Source organism: Drosophila navojoa, chromosome X (genome assembly GCF_054131105.1).
Source record: "Drosophila navojoa isolate 15081-1374.11 chromosome X, UAZ_NAV_1.0, whole genome shotgun sequence".
Lineage (NCBI taxonomy): Eukaryota > Metazoa > Arthropoda > Insecta > Diptera > Drosophilidae > Drosophila > Drosophila navojoa.
The window spans coordinates 3,844,246-3,866,342 of record NC_142895.1 but is presented as its reverse complement, the minus strand read 5'-3'; the positions used below and the strand labels follow the sequence as shown (position 1 = coordinate 3,866,342).

The following is a 22,097-nucleotide window of genomic DNA, read 5'->3' as shown; positions in this document are numbered from 1 at the left end:
TATTTGCAGCAAGTGGAATGCGCACGAGGCGAATGCAACCTGGGCAATCTCTATACAGATGCCATGTTGCATGCTGTGAGTAGTTTTTCTATATTCTCCATGTCTCTCACTAATCCTGAATATTTGCAGTTTATTAAGAAGGCATCCGCTGAAGCGTCCAACTGGAGCAACGTGACCATCGCGCTGACCAGCCAAGGCAACTTTCGTGTGCCTCTGCCAGCGGGCAGTAAGTAAAATCATAAGTAGCCCCTTGACAGCTAGCTAAATGTAACTAATTGATATCCAATCCGCCATAGACATTACTTATAAGCAGCTGGTGGCCATGTGCCCGTGGGAGAATCATTTGTATGCGCTGAATTTACGCGGAGATCGTTTGTTGCAGCTGATGGAGGATAGCGTGGCACCAATGAATGCCAGCCTAAAATTTCCCACATCCAAACGTTTTCTTCAAGTCTCCGGATTGAGAATCATTTATAATCTAAAAGCTGAGCCCGGCAAACGGGTGCGCCAAATACTCGTGCGCTGCTCCAATTGTCCAGTGCCTGAATACCAGCCCTTGGAACAGAGTCAGCATTATCGGCTAGTAGTCATGGAGTATCTGGCCAATGGCAAAAATGGTTTCTCTTTGATCAGCGACCATGCCCAAGACCTTGAGTAAGCTACGCCACAGATATTAGTTGATTCGAACATCTAACGAGTCTCTTTCAGAATGGGTCCCTTTGATTTAGACGCTTTAATGGATTATATGACTGTAATTGGGCCTATAACTGCCGGGCTAGAGCAGCGAATACAATTTGTAAATGATTGAAAATAGTGCTTTTTCAAATAAACGTTGCCGGAATGAAAATTTAATTTATCGATCTATCGAGCTACCCATCTATCGTATAAATTTTAGCCAAAGGCATGAAGTTGGTTGCTTTGGAATTTGTCACTTTATTTAACTATACGCTTTTTTTAGCTTACGCGTTGCGGTCACACTGATCCAGTAGTCACTCATTCAAAAGTCTTGTTAAGGTTAAGAGTCCGCCTGCGGCACATTTCGAGCAAGTGAGCTTGTTAATTTACATCAAGTCAAATCGGAAGTGTTTCAACACAAAGCTTTATTTTTTGATTATAAAACCTATTACAATCAAATAAAAAAAACTGTACAAATGTAAGTAAAACGAGCTAATTTATTCTTTAACGTTCATATACCGCGTGTGCTCAAGTATTTGGATTATCATTGATGTGTGTGTGCGTGCGCGTGTGTGTGCATTGCGGTGTTATATAAGATAACCGGCAAAACGAGCGGCTGGCTTCCTTCTAGAATCTTCTGTAAAACATAACGTGAATTGAATTGATGCAAATGTATGTTAATTATAACTGCAAATGACAATTCGTGCGGGCATTCTCCCTTACTTTCCATTGATAATCGCAGATTTTCCAATTGGATTTACTTTCCAACGACACACACACACACACCCAGACTCATACTCACGTAACAGCGGCGAACGCACATGTTTTCTTTATTCGTCCGATTTCACAATTGCTATGCGAGAACAGTGCATGTTTTGTTATTGGACTTTGCATTTCTTGGGTATATGGAAGGTTTATGCACTTGGCCCACATTTCATAACAACCCTAAACATTGCAGCAGCTCACTCTCTAAAGCGAGGGGTGGGGGGGCTCGGCCCGGTTACATAAATGATTTGTTCTGGAAGACTTGTTCTCGCGCCTTGCTATGTATGTATGTATATGTAGATAGCCCGCACCGGCAGGGGGTCGCCGTGCTCTTATCAATGATTTAATATGAACTGAAATGGAAATCAAATTCCATATTGCATTAATTAGCGCTGTGCACGTGTTTTTTTTTTTTTTTTTTCTTCCGTTTGATGTCTTGCCAGCAATTGATTTATCGATAATTTGATTGCGCTCTGTGCATTGCAGATGTTCCGTTTACCCGTTTCACTTGCACGCACCTCCATCAGCCGGCAGCTGGCGATGCGCGGCTATGCAAAGGATGTTAAATTCGGTGCTGAGGTGCGCGCCATGATGCTGCAGGGCGTCGATGTGTTAGCCGATGCTGTGGCCGTGACCATGGGACCCAAGGGTCGCAACGTGATCATTGAGCAGTCATGGGGCTCGCCAAAGATCACCAAGGATGGCGTAACAGTGGCCAAGTCCATTGAGCTGAAGGACAAGTTCCAGAATATCGGCGCCAAACTGGTTCAGGATGTGGCCAACAATACCAATGAGGAGGCCGGCGATGGCACCACCACGGCCACCGTGCTGGCTCGTGCCATTGCCAAGGAAGGCTTTGAGAAGATCTCAAAGGGCGCCAATCCCGTTGAGATTCGTCGCGGCGTTATGGTCGCCGTCGAGACCGTCAAGGATAACCTGAAGACCATGTCGCGTCCCGTCAAGACTCCCGAAGAGATTGCCCAGGTGGCGACCATCTCGGCAAACGGTGACCAGGCCGTCGGCAAGCTGATCAGCGACGCCATGAAGCGTGTTGGCCGTGATGGTGTCATTACCGTCAAGGATGGCAAGACCCTTATCGATGAACTGGAGGTGATCGAGGGCATGAAGTTCGATCGTGGCTACATTTCGCCCTATTTCATCAACTCGTCGAAGGGCGCCAAGGTCGAGTTCCAAGATGCTTTGTTGCTGCTCTCCGAGAAGAAGATCTCCTCAGTGCAGAGCATCATCCCAGCTCTCGAGCTGGCCAACTCACAGCGCAAGCCTCTGGTCATCATTGCCGAGGACATCGATGGCGAGGCTCTGAGCACTCTGGTCGTCAATCGCTTGAAGATCGGTCTGCAGGTGGCTGCCGTTAAGGCGCCCGGTTTCGGCGACAATCGCAAATCCACTCTGACCGACATGGCCATCGCCTCGGGCGGCATTGTCTTCGGTGATGACGCCGATCTGGTTAAACTGGAGGATGTTAAGGTCAGCGACTTGGGCCAAGTGGGTGAGGTGGTCATCACAAAGGATGATACACTGTTGCTGAAGGGCAAGGGCAAGAAGGAGGATGTTCAGCGCCGCGTCGATCAGATCAAGGAACAGATCACAGAGACCACCTCTGAGTACGAGAAAGAGAAACTGCAGGAGCGTCTGGCTCGTCTTGCCTCTGGCGTTGCTCTGCTGCGCGTCGGCGGCTCCAGCGAGGTGGAGGTCAACGAGAAGAAGGATCGTGTCCATGATGCTCTGAATGCCACACGTGCCGCCGTCGAAGAGGGCATCGTTCCCGGTGGCGGCACCGCTCTGCTGCGCTGCATCGAGAAACTGGACGCAGTCAGCACACAGAACGACGATCAGGTAAGATATGACAACGCAACGCTTGTTCAAGCGCTATAATCTTTACAATCACTTCTTCTATAGAAACTCGGCGTGGATATCGTGCGTCGTGCTCTGCGCATGCCCTGCATGACGATTGCCAAGAACGCGGGCGTTGATGGCGCCATGGTTGTGGCCAAGGTGGAGACTATGGAAGGCGATTATGGCTACGATGCACTCAAGGGCGAATATGGCAACCTGATTGAGAAGGGCATCATTGATCCCACCAAGGTGGTGCGCACCGCCATCACCGACGCCGCTGGCGTTGCCTCGCTGCTGACAACCGCCGAGGCTGTGGTCACTGAGACGCCCAAGGACGATGCTGCTCCTGGCATGGGCGGCATGGGTGGTATGGGCGGTATGGGAGGCATGGGTGGTATGGGTGGCATGATGTAATCGTCTAAAGTCAACCACTCCCCCTAGACTTCCATACACACTCACACCCACACACACAGACACAGACACACACACACACGTCATTCATACGTTTAGGGCTCATGATGCACAATGCCAGAGTAGGGGATGGGCTCAACCATATTCTATTAACGAGGTGTAGTTAGTTTTCGTTATACAACACACACCAAGACACACACACACACATACACACACACGCTCTCATACACTCATGTATTTGGTGGTCGCCGCCGCCGTGTGCTTTGTTTCGCATTTATATCCTGTTTTGAACAATTGTGCCGGATTCGCTGCCCATCCCATACGCTCGCATTTCTGCAGTCGTGATTCACATATTCTTTTCAAATTTTTTTTTTTTATTATTTGTGAAAAAAAAAAAACTATTCCTAAATACTATTTTTTACATGTTATATATGTAAAGGCAACAAATAGCGTTAGTTGTAAAAATAACAATAAAGAATACAAAATTATTGAAGAAACACGTTATTTCTGTTTAGAGGGTGTGTTGGTGAAGAAGGGGAGATGGAAGAAGTTTGGAAAAACAAGATGGATGTAAATATGAATATGCATCCGGCCTAGAGAAGCATCTATATATTCTCAGTGTGCCTATATGTTCAAGCTAAATTGGATGACCGATTCCATGAGGTAGAGCGAGAATACTGGAAGAAGCCTGTGCTCCACCCAGATCTACGCCACTTTCATCTTACCAAGGAACTGAAGGGGCATACGAAAGGACGGAGAAGTTTCCAGTGCTTCAGGAAACTGGAATATTCAATCGACATTGCTTTGATCACATACCAGAGATAAATAAATAAAAAACACTCGAGGGTTATATTTTTGAACGGTACACACACATAGAGTTTTATTTACAATTTGGTAAGTTCGCTTAGATCCATAAGATTCGATAAGATCTCGTATAAAACATTTACTGATAGCCGATTGCTGTATAAATGTATTCACTACATATACATAATAATATGTCCTTTTAAATACTTTCAGACATTGAATTTGAATAGTTCTAAATACAGTTACAAATACAGACAAATTGATTTCTATGTATGGGTATATATATATATACATATATATATATATGTATGGAGTATATATATATGTACATATAAAGTTAATAGAGTTCCGCCTTTTGCATGACCGCTTCGACGAGGGCTTTGAAAGCATCCTCGATCATATTAATGTGAAGCTGGGCATCGCGGTACGAGCAGAGCTTCGCGCTCTCGGTTAGAGGCATTTGCATGGTGGTGACACCGAGGGAGGACTGCGAGTGGAGGCTGCGGCCGGTGTTCATGAGGATGTTGACACAGTCGTCCGCTAGAATGGGAAACGTTTCGACGAACCGCACCATGGCGGGCAGCACGTGCCGCAGGAATTTGCATTTGGCCGATGCGGTGAGCAGCGAGAGCGTCGTCTGTATAACATTCAGACAGAACTTGGAGACGCCCAAGCTTTTGGGTATCGAATAGTTCAGGACCAGGTGCGACGTCAGCTCAATGGTGAAGATCTGTTTGTCCATTTCGGTGACGTTGAGGAATTCGTGGACGAAGTCAATGCAAATGTGCATCGAGGGCACGCTGGCCACGATCATCGGTATGACGGACTTGGGATATGTCTGGAAGTGCACCAGTTTGGCCAGCGATGGCTCCGTTATGAACGCCTGATGCACATACGTGCCAATGATGCCCTGCAGCTCGCGCAGCTCCAGCTTCGCCACACGCGTGTTCGCCTTGCTGTCCATGTAGTCGAGCACCTCGAGCAGTATGTGAACGGCCGCACTCTCCTGCGATGCAATCAGCGTCGTCTTCAGCTCCTCCCTGTCCGCATCCGTTTGCACTAGGCCATTCTTGTCCAGCACCTGCTTCTGTTGCATGTGCACGTTCAGAAAAGTCTTCGACGCGGCCAGGCTACCCTTCAGTATTCGCAGCAGTATGACCAACATGTACGGGGAGCAGAACACCTCGCGCGAACATCTGCAGAGAAGAGATTGGATGAGACGATTAATGGAAACTCTTGATGGCCTAAGATGTAGATGAGGAAGACGTAGCGAGAGGTAGAGGGGACGAGGGCAGAGAGAAGAAACTTGTGAGAGCAAGAGATAGAGAATGTAAATATAATGGGTATCTGTAGTTATGTAAGCTAAGGGAAGAGAGAGGCAGAACAGAGATCATGTGAGGAAGAGGGATAGAGAAGAAATGCTAAGCAATGGATATAGTACGATCTTGTTGGCTATTATGGGGTTTATAGAGCATATGAGCCTGAGTAGAGTTGAGAGTGAGTGAGAGAGAGAGAGTGAGGGAGATCTACGGACATAGTCCATCCCATTTCAAAAGCTTTTCAAACCAAGCCACCTAGAATTAACAATTACAGGGTATCTTATAGTCTGCATATCAATCTAAAGTGACAAGGCAAGACTCTGAACTGAAGCTGCATATCAGAAAGAAACAAACAGAGAAATTCAGAGTGAGAGAGACAGAGAGAGAGAGAGAGAGATAGATGGAAAGTAAAAGTAAATGCAGTTACTGTTATATAAATAGCATCTCTCACTCCTCTCATCCAACACACTTCACTCCACTCGAACTAATAGGTATCTATAGTCTGGTCAACTCTGTAAGGGTTGCAATTCAAGATCTCCCTGAAGCACACATAAGAAAAGAACGGAAAGATGGAGAGACAGAGAGAGAGAGAGAGAGAGAGGGAGAGAGAGATTGAGATCCAATGCCTTCTTTGCTCCTCTCCCACTACATCATCCAATCTCAACATACCCTAATACATCCATGGGCTCCAGCAGGCTCTCATTGGCAAAGGTGCGTCGATTCAGTGCATCCGAGTTGTTGGTGATGGCGCGCAGCGACATGATCCAAAAGGTGGTGGGCAGAACGGCATTCAATCGCAGCCAGAGATCGTTATACAGGTCCTTGACATAGCGCGGCACATCCTTGCGAAAAACGTGCGGCAGATGCTGCACCAGCTGATGGGCATGCTGAGCCAGCGCCTCTGGGGGCAGCTGCAGCAGACGCTTGAAGAGGCGAATGGCCAGCCGTGGCTTCGTCTGGATATTTTGCAGGGCGCGCGTCAATAGCTCCGGCCTGAGATCGTACCCCCGATGGTGATCCAAGTCGACGGCTGTGGCCAAATAGTGCTCCTCCAGCCAATCGTCGACCATGCTCAAGTGCGGATAGTTGGAGATGATGAGCCGCAGCAACGGATGGAAGAGGGAGAGATAGTCGTTGTGATACTGATGCGCCTTCTGCAGCAAATACTTCAGCGGCAGACCGCCAAGAAAATTGTTCGTGTACTCCTTCTGTTTGCGTCCGCCCAAGGCACTCTGGTTCATCAGCCGGGTGTCCTCGTACAGCATCAGATAGTAGATCATCAGCAGCTGGGAGGTGAGCGGACACGCCACCTCCACCTGGTTGAGCTCCTCGTTGGCGATCGTCGGCTGCAGCTCCTCGGCAAAGAAGGTCAGCGGCGAGGTGCGAAAGACGTGCAGAATCTCCTGTTCGGTGAACGGTCGATGCATGTGATCAATGCTAATCTTGCCCGTTGGATTCGGTATGATCAGTGTGTTGACAAAGACCTCAACCAATGCGGGCATCACCGGATGCACGGGCCGCACAGAGCTGCATATCTGCTTGAAGATCCACGATTTGATTGGAACTTTATGCTTGAGGAAGGTCCGCGATTTGAGCAGTTGATGTATGCAGTGGACTGGCAAATATCCTGGAATTGTGCCATTCAGATTGGGTGTCACGGGCACGCGAACAGCATGCAATGCCACCACCTGCTCCGTGAACAGATCCTGGGTGAACAGCTGCTTGATGCGATTCGTACTGTTGGGCCGGATCGGAATCTTCATGGCGAGCGTGGAGCAGACCATTTCACTGATGGCCGTTATTTGGTTGCTATGAAAGTGAATGGCCAACAGGAGCAGCATCTCGCCCAAGGAGCTGCTCGTGCCCGAGCGCTTGCAGAAGAAGGCATTTTCGCGAATGAGCCACTGCAGCCACTCCACAGCCTTGTTCTCCAGCGGAATCGTCGATACTAGCGACGGACAGGCTATCAGCATGCAGAGCGCCAGTGTGACAAACCGAACACCCGACGCCGTCGGCTGTGGGCAACTGGTGACCAGCTGGGACAATGCATTGATCTCATCATCATTGAACTTTAGTCCACCGATTCCTCTCAGCGCGCAATAGAGCCGCAGCAGGACAGCGCCTTGTAAATTGAAATCCTTTAGCTCTGACGCACTGCTGGTAATCTGCAGGATCTTTTGCAACAGCTCGATCCGCACCAAATTCAGTGCATCGCCTTTGCGCTTCTGACTGGTGCGAATATACAGTGCAAACCAGGAGCGCAGGTTCTGATCGTTGCCCAGCAGCAAGCCCGTTAAGAAGGCGATCTGTGAATGATAGCAGATGGGATTAGGCTGCGGCTTGATTAGAGGTGGATGCTGTTACCAAATCCTCGGAGTGCTTGAGTGCCAGTTTGAGCATAAATGATGGCACTTTCATCATATCCACGCACATGGAGCGATTGGCCAGCGCCTGTGAGGGATTCATTTCGCTGAGCGACATCAACAGCGCCAGACGCTGTTTGCCCTCGGCACCCTCCTCATCACAATTGGCAATCACATGTGAGACCACGTCCCGATAGCAGTCTGGAAAATTGGCTACCAAAGCGCAAACGATCCGATATCCATTTGGTACATGAACCAGAGCATCCGTCAACTCCAAGATGTTGAGCAACGAGGGTAACTCTGCTAGAGCAATGCATAGTATGTCCACCACTTCCTCCAAATAGATGCCATCATCAAGAATTTCAGAATGGCTCGACACGCCCACTGATGCGCCCGACGATGGTTTTTGCTCGGCAAGCGCGGCAACCTGTTGCTGCAGATTGAAGATTTCGGATAAGACGACGCGGACCTTGCGTGCCACATCTGCACGCTCGAAGCCAAGAGCAATGCCCGACTGGAGACCGTATTCAGGCTGCGGCTGGGGCTGACCTTGTCCATCGAAAAAGTTGGTCACACTGCTCGTTTTCTGTCGGGTAAGCAACTCCTTCTTAAGGTCGTTCTCCAGCTCGTGGTAATTGACCTGGAGATAGGAGACGATACTATTGACCACCTCGATGCCAATGAGTACGGCGAGTATCTGTTTACGTGACTCCATCGAAGATTCGGTATTGTCCAGTGGCGAAAGCAGGCTCATTCGCACTAACGACGGCAATACCGGTCGAATTTCGGTCTCCGGGTAACTGGCGAGAGATGTTATATCCAAATTCTGCATAGCGCCAAATACACGGGCCGTCACATCGTACATCTTGACCGGCATCGCGACAGGCGCACCTGTTGTCAACTTAATGACAATTTTTTCTCAATTCGTCTATCTTATGGATACGATTCTCCAGCCAGCCGAGGATTTAGATACTCTGACACTGAAGCATCGATATTAGCAACACTAATCGATAAATTTTTGATTAGTTAGTCCTTTCGGTACAGCCTCTGAAATTCAGCAACATTCATTCAAAGAGGACTACGCGCACAGATCATACCAGGCAAACTGATCTCAAAGCAGTGTTTTGGCGTTCACTGGTGTGATCGTGCTATGCGTGTGCTGCCAACTTATTTTTTGTATGTCTTCAAAAAATGAAATATCGAATCGATGTGTTGTGAGCGCGCCCCATATATCGCTGTATCGATATTTCGATGTTTTTCTTTTACTGATACACACATTTTCCATCCCGTATTCAGCAGTCACTTTTTTTTTTACTCGCGAGTGAAGTTCGACCGCAAAGAATAAATGTGAATAAAAATAAATATATCGTGAAGTATCTATATGAATTGTGTATTTTATGAATCAATTAGGGAAAATTGAACAGCAAGTTTGCCGAGTAGGTAAGTGAAAGTTTCTATCAGTGTAGTGCAATGCAAACAGGCGGCAAATAAAAAAAATCAAATGTCGGAAAGCAAAAAAAATAGACCAACGCCCCAGTAGTGCTCAGTGCCGTGTGCCTCTAGTGAGACGAAGAAGCAGCAGCAGTAATAGTAGTATTTGTAGTTGTAGTAGCTGAGGAGTCGGAAAAAGTATCTCAAAGTCTAAATGTGGGCCAATTGGATGCAGTGTTAAATAACTGATATATAATCCATGTACATACGTATGTATAGATACATGATCGAATCTACTTATATATCTATCTACATATATGTATATGTATGCGTGTGAATACGTACATACATAATAAAAACATCATCGATTAAAATTGCCTGCCCCCGTCTATCGCAGTCGCAGTACGTTCGCTGCTAGCGTTGATGACATCATTCGGTGTTATTTTTTTTCAGTACGTTTAGTCTGTGCGATGTCAGAGCGTAGCGCAGGGTCGTGCGTGTGAGTGTATCTGTGTGAGTTTGCGTGTGAATGTGTTAGTTGTGTGCGTACTGCTCCGTTACTGGATGAATACGTGCGTGTAAACGAATATTTGAATTAACTCGAATCAAAACAAAAAAGTATGAGAATAAGAAAAATTGAATTAATTTCTATTAAAACTGCGAACTGAAAGAACTTGAATTACATTTGCGTCACCGCTCAATAAAAAGTGCGATAAAAGTCTTATATTTAATCAAGATATACATATACATGTGTACATTTAAAAAAAAATGTTTTTAATCATACACAAGCACACACACACACACACATAAACGCATAGTATCTATCTCTTACTCCCTTTCTCGTCTTGCTACTTTTTATACTCTCACCCAGTCACACGCACACACTAACAGCAAAATGCACTTTGAAATACAGTTACGTGCAACATACACACACATAGTCAAGTAAACACACGGCCCATGTAAAAATAGGAAATCCTTCCAAGAGGTCACGAGTTGAATTTGAAGTTGTTTATCGATACATGGAAATGGGTGGAAAACAGAACGAGAAACTGTGCTGCACTTGTCCATATATGCGCTCAGTGTATATATACCTACATATATGTATATATGCATGTATAAATGTGTGTACGGTATTTGTGAGAGTGTGTTTGCGTTAAGGTTTGGCCCACCTTCTTAATGAACGCCGATGTCGGCTGCCTTAAAAAAACAAAAATGACAAATCAACGGCCATAACTCAAATTGTACAGTTGTAAGGTAATAAGCACGTACTGATGTATATAAGTATGTGCGTAAGTATGTGTGTGTGCATGTTAACTTGTGAGCTGGAGAAGCCTCATAGTAAAAACAAAAAAACAAAAAACTGGTTTTCCATATTGTAAGAAAAAAGCAACATATAATTAAACATTGAAGTTTTCACTGCTGTAATGGCTGCCCTGGTTAATTGAAATTGAACGACGTCAATTGCACAACTCCAACGCCCCAGAAGAAAAACCGCGCCTCTTGCTTGCTAATCAAATCAATGTGATGAACTCACTTCCAGCAAGATCAACTGGAGACACACAGACACACGCAGGCACGCACAACAAAAGTAAATATGTATGTGTTCATACTATATGCTTGTGTGTATGCAATCATAATTGCAAAGCTGGTCGAGCTGAGTTCAAAACCTACCCCATTTACTGGGCTTGCTGAATACGATGACAGCGAGTCGGCCTCCCACTCTCACTCCCTCCCGCAGTTGGTCGAGTCAGTTTGTTCTTTTGCTTCTTCGCTCTCATTAGCTCTCTTCGAGTTACACAGTTATGCTCTCACGCGCTCTCTTTGTGTGCGTGTGCCGCCTGTTTGTTTGTTTGTTTGTGTTGCGTTGGTGTGGTTGTCGTTGTTGTTGTTGTTCCTCATTCGCTCTGTTTTCGTTGTGCTCGCTCTCTGTCAGTCTTGTACGTTCATCTCTCAGTCGCCTGTCGGCGTCGAGTTTTAAGCTTCGTTTTCGTTATAATCAGCAAAATATTACGTAATAGATAATAGAGCCGCGTGAATCTGAATGCGAATGTGTGCTATGCGCTCATAAATATATGTATGTAAATAAAGATGTGTGCTAAATTCCCTATTGTTTTCGTTTTGTCGCTTTTTGTTAGTTTTATTGTTGCAAAATTAGCTCATGCCCATTGAGAGCGTAAATTAAATCAGCGAGGCAACAGCATAGAAAAAAAAACAACATATTCGACTGCAATTTTTAAGAGTGATGTGTTAAATAGAAAGAAAAAACATAATTGCCCCAACTAATGTAAGCTTGTATCTATGTGTGTGAGTGTCTGTGTGAATAGAGCGTGAAGGGAATGACCTGCACAGCTTGGAATAAAGGTCAAAATACACTTGCCTGCATAGCTGTATCTTTGTATGTGTGCAGCGGTTCCCATAGGTATAGATAAAAAAAAAACCGCTCACACACGTATGCATGTATGTGCTCATGTGTATTTGTGTTTCATTTTTATTTTTTGGTCAAGCCGATAGTTTTTTGAATTGAATTTCCTGCAATTTCACCAGCAAGCGATTTAAATCAGTGCGTCCCTCCCACTTTGTGTTACCGCCCACAACCTGTCACACTTTTTATTTTGTTTGAGAATCAGAATTGGAATGAGAATCGCAGTGCGGATGGGGCGTGATGTAATCGCGTTAACTATAAAGCCAAAATAATGAATAGACAAACATACATACACACACACACACACACACACACACATCCATTCATATACATATGCATCAATATATCAACATACAGTGAGCGACAATTGTGATCGGACTTGTTAGCCAGTTGACCCAGGCGACCCGCGTGCCACTCAATGTGACGCCATTGTGTCTTATGAATCATCAAGAGAGAAAAGTGTATCGAGGGGAGGAAAGCGAAGTGAAAACCACCCACCCAGGCGTGAATGAATATATTTATATACACATGTATTTTTATGCAGAAAACTTTACCAAAAACTGAAGAGAAAAACGACAATAAAACTTTATCAACAATGGAAGTGCAGTGAAAACTATTTCGAGTGAACATATGCATGAAAATAGAGCAATAAATAACTGTTAAAAAAATGAAATACATATTATAATTTTATTTCTGGACTAATAACTATAAAAACTTTTATATTATCATAAATGTAAATATAAAAGTTTGTATTATATATTAACAGAAATAGAATTCATTAATTAGTATTTGTGAATAGAAAATAAAAAGCTGCCATTTACAGTGAACGCTCGAAATTAGGGCATACCTAACTAAGGGTAGTTAATTCAGCTGTTCATTAATTGGCTCCATTGTAGACTCGAATGTTGCGGTTTTTTTTTTTTTTAGAACATTGCTAATCTAATCGAGTGAATAACTCACAAGGCAGCAGGCAGAACGTTGCTGTGTAGCCGAACCGACTGAGTAATACCCATTAGTATTACAATAGCAGTTGAAAATATCAGTGGACAATTTAAGTTCGGGATCTTCTATTCTTCTATGGAAGAATGATAGTTGTTATCTTTTCTAAAGGAACCTTTAAAATAATTCATACAAATATCGAAATGTATTTTTAAATTAAACTATGCTTAAAGAGTATTGTAAAAGAATTTCATTAGGTAGAGAATGCAATTCTTTTTAAAAGATTATATATATCACTAATTTATTTTTACGTGAACTCCAAGATAAGAAAACGTGGAAACAACAAACACAAAAAATGCAAAAGTATCGATAATGGAATAGACGACATTATATTTTATATTATATTTGTATTTATATATATATATGTATATATTATATTTTCTTTTTTTCATTCTTTGCAGTTATTCTTTGAGGTTTATTTTCGGTTCGGAATTGGGGGGATACAAAATTAAATTCTTTGCGGTAGTGAGAATTGTGGACAATCTAAACAAGGAGAGCTGACAAAATGACGACGGACATTTCAATTGTTCGATGGGACCCCAGCCAGGGTCCAGGCAACGAATATATCGATGAATACGAATACGATGGCGGCAATTCCAGTTCGCGGCTATTTGAGAGATCGCGCATCAAGGCCCTTGCCGAGGAGCGAGAGAGCGTACAGAAGAAGACGTTCACCAAATGGGTGAATTCGCATCTCTGCCGGGTCAATTGCCGCATTGCCGATCTCTATGTGGATATGCGGGACGGCAAGCATTTGATCAAGCTGCTGGAGGTTCTATCCGGCGAACGACTGCCCAAGCCCACCAAGGGCAAGATGCGTATACACTGCCTCGAGAATGTCGATAAGGCGCTTCAGTTTCTTCGCGAACAGCGTGTCCATCTGGAGAATATTGGCTCTCACGACATTGTCGATGGCAACGCCTCACTCAATCTCGGTCTCATTTGGACGATTATCTTGCGCTTCCAGGTATGTTATTTGCAGTTCCAGTTTCAGTTCCAGTTGGATCCTGTTCTAATTACAGTTCCAGTTATGTTAAGTAGTGTAACGCAGTTTTGTTAACAGTTCTGTTGATAATCAGAATGAAATGTTCAAGTTAACAGCTGCTGTTAGTAAGCAGGATAAGTGAGAAATGATAAATGTTAAATTAATTGAATTCAGTTAATGTCAGATATTAGCATATATTATCATATTAATGTTATGAATATTATTGATAACAGTTGAGAGTTAATTTAGCTGTCGAGAAGAAGAAGAATATCTTAGCACACTGAATTTGTAAGTTCCACTATATGTTAGTTATGCCAGCTGTTAAGCACATAACAGTAGATACTATTTAACATAAAATACACAATTTAGATTACAGTTTATAAACAGAGTGAGAACCAATTGAAGATGGACATGGGACTCTTATAAAGATATTAAATTATATTTTGTTAGGTGTAATGGGTTAAGATTAGATATATTCATAGTTACACCAGATCCACATTTCTAACTCTAGATGCGCTATACTATATAAACAATTTGTATATTATGCTCGCAAATAGATTCAAGATATCACCATCGAGGAGGTGGACAACAAGGAGACAAAGTCAGCCAAGGATGCGCTGCTGCTGTGGTGCCAGATGAAGACCGCTGGCTATCACAATGTGAATGTGAGGAACTTTACGACCTCGTGGCGGGATGGATTGGCCTTCAATGCGATCATACACAAACACCGTCCAGATCTAGTGCAATTTGAGAAGCTATCGAAGACAAATGCCATACACAACCTGAACAATGCGTTCGATGTGGCCGAGGATAAGCTTGGATTGGCCAAGCTTCTGGACGCCGAGGATGTGTGCGTTGATCATCCGGATGAGAAGTCGATCATAACTTATGTGGTCACGTACTATCACTACTTCAGCAAGCTGAAGCAGGAAACGGTGCAGGGCAAGCGTATTGGCAAAGTGGTTGGCATTGCCATGGAGAACGATAAGATGATCCATGATTATGAGCACTTCACCAGCGATCTGCTGAAATGGATCGAAACGACAATACAATCGCTGGGCGAACGCGAGTTCGAGAACTCCCTGGCCGGTGTCCAAGGTCAACTGGCGCAGTTCTCCAATTATCGCACCATCGAGAAGCCGCCCAAATTTGTGGAGAAGGGCAACCTGGAGGTGCTGCTCTTCACGCTCCAATCGAAGATGCGAGCAAACAACCAGAAACCCTACACTCCCAAAGAGGGTAAAATGATATCGGACATCAACAAGGCCTGGGAGCGATTGGAGAAGGCCGAGCATGAGCGTGAGCTGGCGCTGCGCGAGGAACTGATCCGCCAGGAGAAACTTGAGCAGCTGGCGGCACGCTTCGATCGCAAGGCTTCGATGCGTGAGACCTGGCTGTCGGAGAATCAACGACTTGTTAGCCAGGATAACTTTGGCTTCGATCTGGCCGCTGTCGAGGCGGCTGCCAAGAAGCACGAAGCCATCGAAACAGACATCTTTGCGTACGAGGAACGTGTCCAGGCCGTTGTCGCCGTTTGTGATGAACTGGAATCGGAGCGTTATCACGATGTGAAACGCATTCTGTTGCGCAAGGACAATGTGATGCGTTTGTGGACGTATCTATTGGAGCTGTTGCGTGCTCGTCGTATGCGTCTGGAGATCTCGCTGCAACTGCAGCAGAACTTCCAGGAGATGCTCTACATCCTGGACAATATGGAGGAAATCAAACAGCTGCTGATGACCGATGACTACGGCAAGCATTTGATGGGTGTCGAGGATCTGCTCCAAAAGCATTCGCTGGTTGAGGCCGACATCAATATATTGGGTGAGCGTGTCAAGGTCGTTGTGCAGAACTCACAGAAGTTCCTCAGCGAGGATCCCGAATCGTACAAGCCATGCGATCCTGAAATCATTGTCAGCCGTGTCCAGCAGCTGGAGGATGCGTATGCTGAGCTGGTGCGTCGTGCTGTTGAGCGTCGCAGCCATTTGGAGGAGAGCCGCAAGCTTTGGCAGTTCTATTGGGATACCGCCGATGAGGAGAACTGGATCAAGGAGAAGGAACAGATTGTCTCAACCGATGAGATCGGTCACGATTTGACCACTGTCAATCTGTTGCTGAGCAAGCACAAGGCACTCGAATCGGAGATCACATCCCACGATCCTCAACTCCAGAATGTGGCCAAGGTGGGCGCTGAGCTCATTACCGAAGGTCACTTGGGCGCCGATCGCATTAAGGATCGTCTCAAGGAGATTTTGTCCAAGTGGGATCATCTGCTCGACTTGACCAAGTACCGCCGCCAGCGACTGGAGAACGCCGTCGAATACTTCCAGCTGTTTGCCGATGCCGACGATGTGGACAACTGGATGCTGGACACGCTGCGCATTGTCTCCAGCGAGGATGTCGGCCGCGACGAGGCCAACGTTCAGTCGCTGCTGAAGAAGCACAAGGATGTCGCCGATGAGCTGAAGAACTACGCCGAGGTTATTGACGCCCTGCACAAACAGGCCGAGACTCTGAAACTGAATGAGCCCGAGAAGGCGAATGTGGACAAGCGTCTGGAGGCGATCGATACGCGCTACAAGGAGCTGACCGAGCTGGCCAAGCTGCGCAAGCAGCGTCTGCTCGACGCGCTCAGCTTGTACAAGCTGATGTCCGAGGCCGATGGTGTGGAGCAATGGATCAAGGAGAAGACCAAGATGTTGGACACCATGGTGCCTGGCAAGGACATCGAAGATGTCGAGATCATGAAGCATCGCTTCGAGGGCTTCGACAAGGAAATGAATGCCAATGCCTCACGTGTGGCCGTTGTCAATCAGCTCGCCCGCCAGCTGCTCCACGTCGAGCATCCAAATTCGGATGAGATTCTCGACCGTCAGAATCATCTTAACCAGGAGTGGTCGACACTGCGCGAAAAGGCCGAAGCTAAGATGGATGACTTGAAGTCCGCTCATGGTGTGCAGACCTTCTACATTGAGTGCCGCGAGACAATCTCGTGGATTGAGGACAAGAAGCGCATCCTTACCGAAACGGACAGTCTGGAGATGGACTTGACCGGAGTGATGACGCTACAGCGCCGTCTCAGCGGCATGGATCGCGATCTGGCTGCCATTCAGGCGAAACTCTCGAGCCTGGGCCGCGAAGCCGATAGCATTGAGGTGGAGCATCCAGAGGAGGCCCAACTGATCCGTAACCGTATCGCACAAATTGAACTGATCTGGGAGCAGTTGACACAGATGCTGAAGGAGCGCGACTCCAAGCTGGAGGAGGCTGGCGATTTGCATCGTTTCCTGCGCGATCTGGATCACTTCCAGACTTGGTTGACCAAGACCCAAACAGATGTTGCTTCCGAAGATACGCCCACATCGCTGCCAGAGGCCGAGAAGCTGTTGAACCAGCATCAATCCATTCGCGAGGAAATCGACAACTATACCGAGGACTACAAATCCATGATGGAGTACGGCGAACGCTTGACCTCCGAGGGCAACACGTCCGAGGATCCGCAGTACATGTTCTTGCGAGAGCGCTTGAACGCCTTGAAGGACGGCTGGGAGGAGCTGCACCAGATGTGGGAGAATCGTCAAGTGTTGCTGTCGCAGAGTCTCGATCAGCAGCTCTTCAATCGGGATGCTCGCCAGACGGAGGTACTGCTCAGCCAGCAGGAGCATTTCCTGAGCAAGGACGACACGCCGGTTAATCTAGAGCAGGCCGAGAATCAATTGAAACGTCATGAAGCCTTCCTCACCACCATGGAGGCCAACGATGATAAGATCAATACGCTGCTCCAGGTGGCCGACACCCTTGTGGAGAAGGAGCACTTCGATGCGGAGAAGATTGGCAAGCGGGCGGAGAATATAACCGGACGACGTGACGATAATCGCCAGCGGGCGCTTGATCAGCACGAGAAGCTAAAGAACCAGGTGAAATTGCACGAATTCTTGCAGGATCTGGAGGAGCTGGCCGAGTGGGTGCAGGAGAAGTATGTCACATCCCAGGATGAGACCTATCGCAGCGCCAAGACCATTCACTCCAAATGGACTAGGCATCAGGCCTTCGAGGCTGAGATCGCTGCCAACAAGGAGCGCCTGTACGAGGCCGAGAAGTCCGCCCAGGAGCTGTCCAAGGAGAAGCCCGAATTCAAGGATGTCATCGAGCCGAAACTTAAGGAGCTGGCCAAGCAATTCGATGACCTCGAGGTGCACACCAAGGAGAAGGGCGCCCTGCTCTTCGATGCCAATCGCGAGGTACTCGTGCAGCAGACATGCGATGACATCGACTCCTACATTACAGATCTGGAGAAGCAGATCGTGAGCGGTGACACTGCCAACGATCTGACCTCTGTCAATATACTCATGCAGAAGCAACAGGTCATCCAGACCCAGATGGCGGTCAAGGCACGCCAAGTCGAAGAGATTGACAAGCAGACCGAATATCTGCAAAAGACAGTGCCCGAGGAGAAGATCGAACCGATTGTCGTCAAGAAGACGGCAGTGCTAGAGCGCTTCGAGAAGATCAAGGCGCCGTTGCTGGAGCGCCAGAAGCAGCTGGAAAAGAAGAAGGAGGCCTTCCAGTTCTGTCGCGATGTCGAGGATGAGAAGCTCTGGATCAATGAGAAGCTGCCCGTGGCCAATTCCACAGATTATGGCAACTCCCTCTTCAATGTGCATGTTTTGAAGAAGAAGAACCAATCGCTGGCCACCGAAATCGATAACCACGAGCCACGCATCAACGCCATCTGCAACAATGGACGCAAGCTGATCGATGAGGGTCACGAGGATGCAAAGAAATTCGAGGCACTGATCAGCGACCTAACAGCCAAATGGCAGGAGCTGAAGGATGCGATCGAGAATCGCAAGCGTCATCTGCTCGAGTCGGAGAAGGTGCAGCAGTATTTCTTCGATGCCCAGGAGGCTGAGTCGTGGATGAGCGAACAGGAGCTCTACATGATGGTCGAGGATCGCGGCAAGGACGAGATCAGCGCCCAAAATCTAATGAAGAAACACGAAAATCTTGAGCAATCCGTTGAGGACTATGCCAACACCATTCGTCAGCTGGGCGAGGTGGCACGCCAATTCAGCAGCGATGATGTGTCCAGCGGTGATGCCGTTGCCGTCAAGCAGTCCCAGCTGGACAAGCTGTACGCAGGTCTCAAGGATCTGGCTGGCGAGCGTCGCGCTCGCTTGAATGAAGCACTGCAGCTGTTCATGCTGAGCCGCGAGGTTGACGATCTAGAGCAATGGATTACCGATCGTGAGGTGGTTGCCGGCTCACAGGAGCTGGGCCAGGACTATGATCATGTGACACTACTCTCGGAACGTTTCAATGAGTTTGCCCGCGACACCGAGGCGGTGGGAGGCGAACGCGTGGCCAAGGTGAATGGCATTGCGGATAATCTGATACAGGCTGGACATTCGGATTCGGCAACGATTGCCGAGTGGAAGGATAATCTGAACGAGTCGTGGCAGGATCTGTTGGAGCTGATTGAGACACGTACCCAGATGTTGGCCGCATCGCGCGAGTTGCACAAATTCTTCCATGACTGCAAAGATGTCCTGGGACGCATACTCGAGAAGCAGCACGGCGTCTCCGATGAGCTGGGCCGTGACGCTGGCTCCGTGTCAACGTTGCAGCGTAAGCATTACAACTTCCTGCAGGATCTGACAACTCTGTACTCGCAAGTGCAGCAGATTCAGGAGGAATCTGCCAAGCTGCAGGATGCCTATGCCGGCGACAAGGCCAAGGAGATAACCAATCGGGAACAGGAAGTGCTCCATGCCTGGGACAATCTGCAGGCTATGTGCGATGCGCGCAGACAAAAGTTGGCCGACACCGGCGATCTGTTCCGGTTCTTTAATATGGTGCGCATCCTCACCATCTGGATGGAGGATCTGGTGCGCCAGATGAACACTTCGGAGAAGCCGCGCGACGTATCCGGCGTCGAGCTGCTCATGAACAACCATCAGAGTCTAAAGGCCGAGATCGATACGCGCGAGGATAACTTCAGTGCGTGCATATCGCTAGGCAAGGAGCTGTTAACGCGCAATCATTATGCCTCCGCTGACATCAAGGATCGCCTGAAGCAGCTGAACAACAGTCGCAATGCCCTGCTCCTACGCTGGGAGGAACGTTGGGAGAATCTGCAATTGAGTATGTCACCCAATATAATCGAGTCCGTTATCGAATGTGCCTAATCGAAATGTCGTCAACTTTTCAGTTCTGGAGGTCTACCAGTTTGCCCGAGATGCTGCCGTTGCCGAGGCTTGGCTTATTGCCCAAGAGCCATATCTGCTCTCCTCCGAGCTGGGACACACCATCGATGAGGTTGAGAATCTGATTAAGAAGCACGAGGCATTCGAAAAGTCAGCCGCCGCACAGGAGGAGCGCTTCAGCGCACTTGAGCGTTTGACAACAGTAAGCCATGACATTTGCTTCTCATTCGATTGCTCATTCGATTGAGCTGTCTGTCGTTTGAACAGAATTTGATTCAATTCTCATTCGACTGTCGTTCGACTCACACAATATTCTAATAATCAATAAATTTTCTCGTGCAGTTTGAGCTTAAGGAAATGAAAAGGCGCCAAGAGAAAGCGGAAGAGGCTGAACGCCAGCGCATTAAGGAGGAGCAGGAGGCTAAGGCCGCATCCGAGGCTGCAGAGTTGGCCAAGCGTGAGGCCGAGCGTCGCGATGATGTCGATGTGGCCGCTGGAGCCCATGACGAAGCAGGTAGGATTAGATGGGAATGGAAGCACCACACATTAACCACTTACCTCACCTGTCTAACTGTCAATTAACCATTCTTATTAACAATCTCTGATCTACGCTCGTATGTACGTACATGACCACAATTAAATTCTGAATATTACATCTCATTCAATCATGCTTACAATATATCTATATACATAATGACGGATTAACAACACTCATCAAACTAACCCAAACGAAACGCAGCTGCTGCAGACACAGCCGTCGATACCGAGCGCGTTATCGAGACCCAAACAGGTATAGCCTGCTTGCTTGTCCAAGTCAAGGTCAAGGAGCACTCTAACTAACTATCTATCTATATCTAACTATGTGTAACCAATCATATGCATCTTTCTCATTTCAAAGTTTATACATCTATATATACATATATATATATATGTATATCTGTTATGTTTTATTTTGTGCATCATTTAATCAAAGTTTCTTATGTAGAGCGTGGCGCCACACCAGCTGCTGGAGATGGTCAGGAGGGATATGTGACCCGAAAGCATGAATGGGAGTCGGCTACCAAGAAGGCATCCAATAGATCCTGGGATAAGGTAAGCAACAACAACAAGATATCTTCGCTCTATACATACATAAATCTAATATGCATTGTCTATCAGGTTTACATGGCTGCACGAAGCGGACGCGTTTCGTTCTTCAAAGATCAGAAGGGTTGCAAGAGCAATCCCGAATTGACCTTCCGCGGTGAGCCCAGCTATGATCTGCAAGGCGCTGTCATCGAAATAGCCAGTGATTATACCAAGAAGAAGCACGTGCTGCGAGTAAAGTGAGTATTGAAATGCGAAATCGAATTGGAGGAGCTCAATTAAATCTCTGTCTCTCTCTCTCTCTTCTTCGAATGCCTAGGCTCGCTAGTGGCGCTGAGTTCTTGCTGCAGGCCCACGATGATACCGAGATGTCACAGTGGGTGTCCGCTTTGAAGGCCCAGAGCGAATCGGCAGCTGTGGCAGCTAGCAGATCCCAAACTTTGCCAGCTACTTCACAAAAGGACGAACCAAAGCGCAGATCGTTTTTTACTTTAAAGAAAAAGTAAATGCAATTATATAAGAGCAGCTAATTAAAACAATACAAAAAAAAAAAAAAAAAAAAAACAACAAAAATACATATATTTTTTTCATATATTTAATGCAAAACTTATTTCATAAAAAACAAAAAAAAAAAATCTTGCAAGAGAGAAAGAGCAAAACGTAAACGTAAAACATTATTATGCTTATCAAATTTGCACGATAAATACTGCTATTATTGATTAAACGTATGTATCTTATTTATTTAAACAAATACAAAGTAATATAAATATAAAA

General features: G+C 46.6%; 3 protein-coding genes across 8 annotated transcripts; 2 read left to right on the top strand and 1 right to left on the bottom strand.

The window, feature by feature from the left end:
- Window positions 1-959: 959 nt before the first annotated feature.
- Window positions 960-4,205, top strand: Hsp60A (Heat shock protein 60A). Its single transcript, XM_018108719.3, has 3 exons — window positions 960-1,153; window positions 1,927-3,297; window positions 3,361-4,205. Exons 2-3 carry the CDS (start codon window positions 1,927-1,929, stop codon window positions 3,709-3,711), a joined length of 1,722 nt encoding a protein of 573 aa, XP_017964208.2. The 5' UTR covers window positions 960-1,153; the 3' UTR covers window positions 3,712-4,205.
- A 350-nt stretch (window positions 4,206-4,555) lies between these two features.
- On the bottom strand, window positions 4,556-9,352 carry IntS2 (integrator complex subunit 2). Its single transcript, XM_018108718.3, has 3 exons — window positions 8,196-9,352; window positions 6,501-8,137; window positions 4,556-5,708 (listed from the first exon to the last, which is right to left on the bottom strand). Exons 1-3 carry the CDS (start codon window positions 9,069-9,071, stop codon window positions 4,850-4,852), a joined length of 3,372 nt encoding a protein of 1,123 aa, XP_017964207.1. The 5' UTR covers window positions 9,072-9,352; the 3' UTR covers window positions 4,556-4,849.
- A 106-nt stretch (window positions 9,353-9,458) lies between these two features.
- Window positions 9,459-21,896, top strand: beta-Spec (spectrin beta chain). 6 transcript variants are annotated; one of them, XM_089263720.1, is made up of 9 exons: window positions 9,459-9,634; window positions 13,448-14,013; window positions 14,589-20,175; window positions 20,243-20,439; window positions 20,580-20,751; window positions 20,977-21,027; window positions 21,223-21,329; window positions 21,396-21,562; window positions 21,643-21,896. In XM_089263720.1, exons 2-9 carry the CDS (start codon window positions 13,552-13,554, stop codon window positions 21,827-21,829), a joined length of 6,930 nt encoding a protein of 2,309 aa, XP_089119846.1. In that variant the 5' UTR covers window positions 9,459-9,634; window positions 13,448-13,551; the 3' UTR covers window positions 21,830-21,896. The 6 variants fall into 6 exon arrangements, with proteins under 6 accessions (XP_089119846.1, XP_017964206.1, XP_089119849.1 ...); XM_089263723.1 differs by lacking the exon at window positions 9,459-9,634 and adding an exon at window positions 9,737-9,894; XM_089263724.1 differs by lacking the exon at window positions 9,459-9,634 and adding an exon at window positions 10,037-10,138.
- The last annotated feature ends 201 nt before the right edge of the window (window positions 21,897-22,097 follow it).

Excerpts from the sequence above, each read along its gene's own strand:
- Hsp60A (XM_018108719.3), top strand. The coding sequence starts at position 1,927 with ATGTTCCGTTTACCCGTTTCACTTGCACGCACCTCCATCAGCCGGCAG. Across the intron at positions 3,298-3,360 it reads GCACACAGAACGACGATCAG|AAACTCGGCGTGGATATCGT; the intron begins GTAAGATATGAC and ends CTTCTTCTATAG.
- IntS2 (XM_018108718.3), bottom strand. The coding sequence starts at position 9,071 with ATGCCGGTCAAGATGTACGATGTGACGGCCCGTGTATTTGGCGCTATG. Across the intron at positions 8,138-8,195 it reads TCAAGCACTCCGAGGATTTG|ATCGCCTTCTTAACGGGCTT; the intron begins GTAACAGCATCC and ends TATCATTCACAG. Across the intron at positions 5,709-6,500 it reads GAGCCCATGGATGTATTAGG|ATGTTCGCGCGAGGTGTTCT; the intron begins GTATGTTGAGAT and ends TCTTCTCTGCAG.
- beta-Spec (XM_089263720.1), top strand. The coding sequence starts at position 13,552 with ATGACGACGGACATTTCAATTGTTCGATGGGACCCCAGCCAGGGTCCA. Across the intron at positions 14,014-14,588 it reads CGATTATCTTGCGCTTCCAG|ATTCAAGATATCACCATCGA; the intron begins GTATGTTATTTG and ends GCTCGCAAATAG. Across the intron at positions 21,330-21,395 it reads CCAATAGATCCTGGGATAAG|GTTTACATGGCTGCACGAAG; the intron begins GTAAGCAACAAC and ends ATTGTCTATCAG.